General features: G+C 61.5%; 1 protein-coding gene across 1 annotated transcript; it reads left to right on the top strand.

The window, feature by feature from the left end:
- The first annotated feature begins 348 nt into the window (after nucleotides 1-348).
- On the top strand, nucleotides 349-4387 carry HSPB8 (heat shock protein family B (small) member 8). Its single transcript, XM_086761822.1, has 3 exons — nucleotides 349-1207; nucleotides 2316-2379; nucleotides 3605-4387. Exons 1-3 carry the CDS (start codon nucleotides 829-831, stop codon nucleotides 3762-3764), a joined length of 603 nt encoding a protein of 200 aa, XP_086617948.1. The 5' UTR covers nucleotides 349-828; the 3' UTR covers nucleotides 3765-4387.
- The last annotated feature ends 579 nt before the right edge of the window (nucleotides 4388-4966 follow it).

Raw genomic sequence — 4966 nt, 5'->3', positions numbered from 1 at the left:
TGGCCCAGCCCCGCCGAGGGGGTATTTTTAACAGGTGACACCAGGGTGAAAGCAGCTGGCCCTGAGCTCGGGGGCTATTTTAGGCGGGTGGGCCGGGCGCAGGGCAGCGGGAGGGGGCAGCGGGGGCCGGGGCAGCTGCCGAAACACCCTGGCCCCACAGTGGCCGGGATCCTCGGGCCAGCGGGAGAGGTCAGCTGCCGCAGCCCAGATTCTCCACGGCTGTTTCATCCTCTCCAAAATACTCGGCTGACAGGGCAGGAATTGCAAAACACACCCCCCTCCTCCCAAATCCATATAAATAGCACTCGCCCGGCAGCTGGAAGGTTAGAGAAGTTTCTCGGCTCCGAGCTCAGGCATTTATTGCAGCTCTCGCCCGGGAGCGGCAGGGAAAGTCTCACATAAAGTGCTGGGGAGCAAGAGGAGAGAGATAAGCATTTTAATCTTGGGATATTCAGTTTTATTATTTTTTTTTCCCTCTCCTGCCAAGAAGTTTTATTTTCCTCTCCCCGGTCCCTGGGATCACAGCCAGACAGGAAGCATTTTCTCACGGCCAGAGAACTCCCTGCGTCCTTCCTGCGCTCCGCCGGCTCCCGGTGATTCAGCCCTGAATTGATTTTCTCCATCGTCCATCAGCGGGTGTCGGGGAAGGAGGGAACCATCCCCGCGCTGCCCACTCGCAGCCGCGCGCCCGCGTCCCGCCCGGGGTGGATGCGTTTCCTCCGGAACGGACTCCCCGGGGAAGTTCGCAGCCAGGAGCGGCCACACAGAGGCTGAGGCTCCGTGGGAGAGCCCCAGGGACACGCTCGGACCCCTCTGAAGGAAGAAGCCATGGCCGACAGCCAGATGCCCTTCTCCTGCCATTACCCCGGCAGGCGCAGCATCCGCGACCCTTTCCGGGAGCCCGGCTTGACCTCGCGCCTGCTGGACGATGATTTCGGCATGTCACCCTTCCCCGGGGACCTGACGGCGGACTGGCCCGACTGGGCTCGGCCCCGGCTCACCACCACCTGGCCGGGTCCCCTGCGCACCGGCATGTCCCGCGCCTCCACCATGTCCCCCAGCTATGGCGCCCATTTTGGGGGGTACCCCGAGAGCCGCAGCCCCGCGCCCTTTCCCCGCGAGCCCTGGAAGGTGTGCGTCAACGTGCACAGCTTCAAACCCGAGGAGCTGACGGTCAAAACCAAGGATGGCTACGTCGAGGTGTCAGGTGAGGGGGAAGGCACTGGGGAGGAGAAGGATGGGGCATGAAAAGTAGCCGGCCCTGCCCAGCCCGTGCTGGCCCAAGAAATTGCCTTCAAATGCCAAAATCGCAGGGCCAGGGCTGCGGCAGGGCTTTGGGGCAGCCCCGCGGGCTGTTTGGGGGAGCCACGGGGGACCTGGCTCACGAGCCATGGTGGTTTGCCACAGAAATGGGAAGGACAAAGCCTCCTTTGGGGTAAATCTCCCCGCTTTCCGCCCCCGGCGGCCGGGGAGGGACTGCTCAGGGTGGCGGCACCCCGCAGCGAGCTGCCAAGAGGGGCCCCAGCTCGGCTTGGTTAATTATAGCCAGGGTGAGGCCGGTGCAGAGGGAGATTCCCTTTAAAGGGGCCGGGAGCGAGGCAGCTCCGGTGCTGGGAAGCATGGGGCAGGCACCCCACAGCCCCCAACTCAACCCAGCCCTGAGATGCCTCAGCCTGGGAACAAGCCAGCTAGAAGCACATCCCTAAAAATTGAATTAATGTTGGGGACAGTGAGTGCAGGGCGTGCCACATCTGGGGTGTACCCAGCCCCGAGCATCCCTTCAGCCCCAAGCATCCCTTCAGCCCCGTACCGACATCCCGCACTGCCCCCGAGTGCCCCAGGCTGGGGTCCCCAGGAGGGGCTGGGGGCTGCCATGCAGCATGGCCCTGGGTATTTATTTGGGGCTGACAGCAGCTCAGGGGGAAAACTGCAGGTCAGGGGGGTCCGGGCAGCCGCCAGCATGGTTTTAACTTCAGAGATGCTCCAGGCACAGGGATCTCCAGCCTGACATTGTGGCGGAGGCGAGCCTGGGGAGCAGGACAAGGGGGGATGCTGCCACCTCCAAAGATTTTATTGCATCTTGGGGCTTCTTCTTAAGCCCCAGCTCTTGGCAGCCTGTGAGACCCCAGGCGCTCACTGGAAATACAGCTGTGCTGTGTCCCGCATCTCCTTCCCCACACAGGAGAGGCTCCCTGAGCCGCACCGGGGGAGGGAAACAACTCTGAAAACCTTCCTGTCAGGTTTTGTTTTTGTTGGTCGGGGAAAAAACAATCTCGCGGTGAGGTGGTGACATGGGGTATTGCCTTTCCCCGCAGGCAAACACGAGGAGCAGCAGGTGGAAGGAGGAATCGTCTCCAAGAACTTCACCAAGAAAATCCAGTAGGTACCAGTCAGCCCTGGGGCGTCCCCCCGCCAAAGGGGCTGGGGTGCAGGGGAGGCTGCCACGTCCCCTTGACCAGCACCCAAATGTCGCTAGCCTGCTGTGGGACCCCGTCCCTGAGGTGCGGGCGGGTCGCAGGCGGCGCAGGGGATGCCACCAGCAACCAATGGCTGAGCTTTGCCAGTCCCTGCGCCCCAGCTCATGCATGCAGGGCCTCCTGCGCCTGTTCTCACCCCCAAATCTGCCCTTTTGCAGCACCTGCCTGGCTGGTTTGGGCCACACAGCTATTTCCCAAGGGAGGTGAAAGAGGAGGAGGTCTTTTTCTGGGTGCTTTGTCAGCCCCGGGGCTGCGTTTGGAGCAGGAGGGGTGCACGGAGCCGTGCTCAGGGTGCCAGCGCATCCCCCGGGGCTCAGCAAGGCACGATGGGCTGACACCGTCGTCAGCCCCAAAATACACCCCTGCGTGTGAACGTATATATATATTTATCTCTCTCTCTCTCTCTCTGAGTGATGTCAGTTAGATTGCTATCGTGTTGACTCACCACCACAGCTCACTTTGGCAACAACAACTGCAAAGGGCAGGGAGGAAAGATGAGTTCGGAGGCAGGCGAGCCGCAACCGCCGCGCTTCGCCCATGTGGGGCTAGCCCCCCGGCCGCAGGGCTCGCGAGGTTAACGGAGAAGCAGCGAAGCCCAGGGCAGGGGAAGGGCTTCCTCAGCTGTCTGCCGGCAGCTCAGCTTTGCTTTCCCACCCTAAAGGAGCCCCGTGCATCCCAAACTCCTGCAGGAAAGCTGGGGCGAGCACCGCGCTCCCTCCTGCTCGGCGCCTGGCAGCCGCGGCGGCTCCTTTTACGGGCAAGGCTTGCGGCTGACGCGGGCTGCGGCACGGCGATGATTTATTTCCGCTTTGCAGAAGCCCGGGCAGCACAAGCGGCTGGTGACATCCCGTCAAACACATCTGCCACGGGAGATTAAACAGAGCGCCCACGGGGGCCAGACCGGCCGGGAGGCTGCTTCAGATATCCCCGGCACATTCCCAGGCGCCACAGAAACAACATAGGCTTTGCCGAGCCCTGCGCCGGGGCTGCTGGTTCCCCACAGGCCAGGGGTCCTGCGTGGGCTTCCCAAGGGTCGACGTCCACCAGGGACGTGGGATGCTGCCAGCCAGCAGCCACCCCGGCCCCCCAGCTCCTAACCCGTCTCCTCTTTCCTCCCCTCCTTGCAGGCTGCCCTATGAGGTGGACCCCAACACGGTCTTCGCCTCTTTGTCACCGGAGGGGCTGCTGATCATCGAGGCGCCCCAGATCCCCCCCTACCAGCAGTATGGCGAGGGCGGCTGCGGCAGCGAGATCCCCGTCGAGAGCCAGGAGGCCACCTGCGCCTGACCGGCCACCCACGTCCCTCCCGTGCCCCGGCATCCCTCCTCCCCTCTCCCCTTTACCCCTGGAACCCCGCTCCCCGGTCCCCTGCGGCGTCCGGACAGCCTCCAGCAAGGGTGATGGGTGCCGCTCATGGGGACGGCGGCACCTGCCACCCCTCGGGGGGACCAGCTGAGAGCCAGGGCACGTGCGCTGGGTGCCAGGCCACTGTCCTTGAGGGCTTGTACCTGTCTGAGGCACCAGTAGGGATTTTGTGCCCGTGGGGCTGAGCAGAACGGATGTCCTCGTTATGGTTGGTTTTTGCTCTGAGTCGCTCGGATGGGATATTTATAATAGCAAAAAAAGGGCCCTTTTTTCCTCTAAAATTGATGTGGAATCCCATAGCCCTGTGTCTTTTCCTCCTCCGTGAGTTGTTTTGTTTTTTTTTTTTTAAACTACATCTCTGCAAAGGATGCGCGTCTGGTGGTGGAGCTTGACGGCACGGCCTCCGTCCTGAGAAATGCAAACCGTCCGCGTGTTTTGAACACTGGTTTGAGGTTTTTGGGGTTTTTTTTTCTTTTTTTTTTTCCAAAGAGAATGTATGCTTTTACTTGTCAGACCTGAGGAATAAAACCCAGTCGACATTCTTAGCCTCTGCTTATCTTGGCTGAGCCCGGCGAGGAGGGCGCAGGGCTGCGGGAGGGTGGCAGGAGGAGGGGGGGATGCCACCATGTGCCACCTCCCAGCTCGGCACAAGGTCCTCTCCACAGGGAGAAGGAGAAGAGGGATGTGTGGGGATGTTTGCACGGATGAAGCATTTGCTGGAGCCTGTGAATGCCGAGTCCTGGCTAACACTACGCCAGGGAGGCACCGAGCCCGAGGAGGACCATGACTTCATCCTTTCCTTATGGCCTTGAGGGGCTGCAATTTTTCCTGCTTGGAGTTGCTAAATCAGCCTCTGAGCTGGGAAAGACGGGTTCGCACCATCCCCGTTTCCATCTCAGCCTGCCAGCTCCCAATCTGTCAGCTCTGCAGGGAAGCACTTCCCAGATAATTCCCCTGTGGAGGTACCGGGAAATGGTTTCCGCTGGGCTCTGGACTCAGCTTCAAAAACATTCCTGGGGGCAAAGTACCCAGTAAGGTTTGTTCACACGCCGCAGCGCCCGGGGCTGGCAGAGCAGAGGTGCCGATGGGCAGCAGGAGTTTTTCCATTGATCTGTGTGGCACCT

This window comes from Chlamydotis macqueenii, chromosome 17, assembly GCF_036417535.1.
Source record: "Chlamydotis macqueenii isolate bChlMac1 chromosome 17, bChlMac1.mat, whole genome shotgun sequence".
Classification (NCBI taxonomy): domain Eukaryota; kingdom Metazoa; phylum Chordata; class Aves; order Otidiformes; family Otididae; genus Chlamydotis; species Chlamydotis macqueenii.
This window is presented reverse-complemented; position numbering and strand designations above follow the sequence as displayed.

Coding starts and splice junctions, on each gene's coding strand:
- HSPB8 (XM_086761822.1), top strand. CDS start 829: ATGGCCGACAGCCAGATGCCCTTCTCCTGCCATTACCCCGGCAGGCGC. Junction 1,208..2,315: donor TGGCTACGTCGAGGTGTCAG/GTGAGGGGGAAG, acceptor CTTTCCCCGCAG/GCAAACACGAGGAGCAGCAG. Junction 2,380..3,604: donor AACTTCACCAAGAAAATCCA/GTAGGTACCAGT, acceptor CCCTCCTTGCAG/GCTGCCCTATGAGGTGGACC.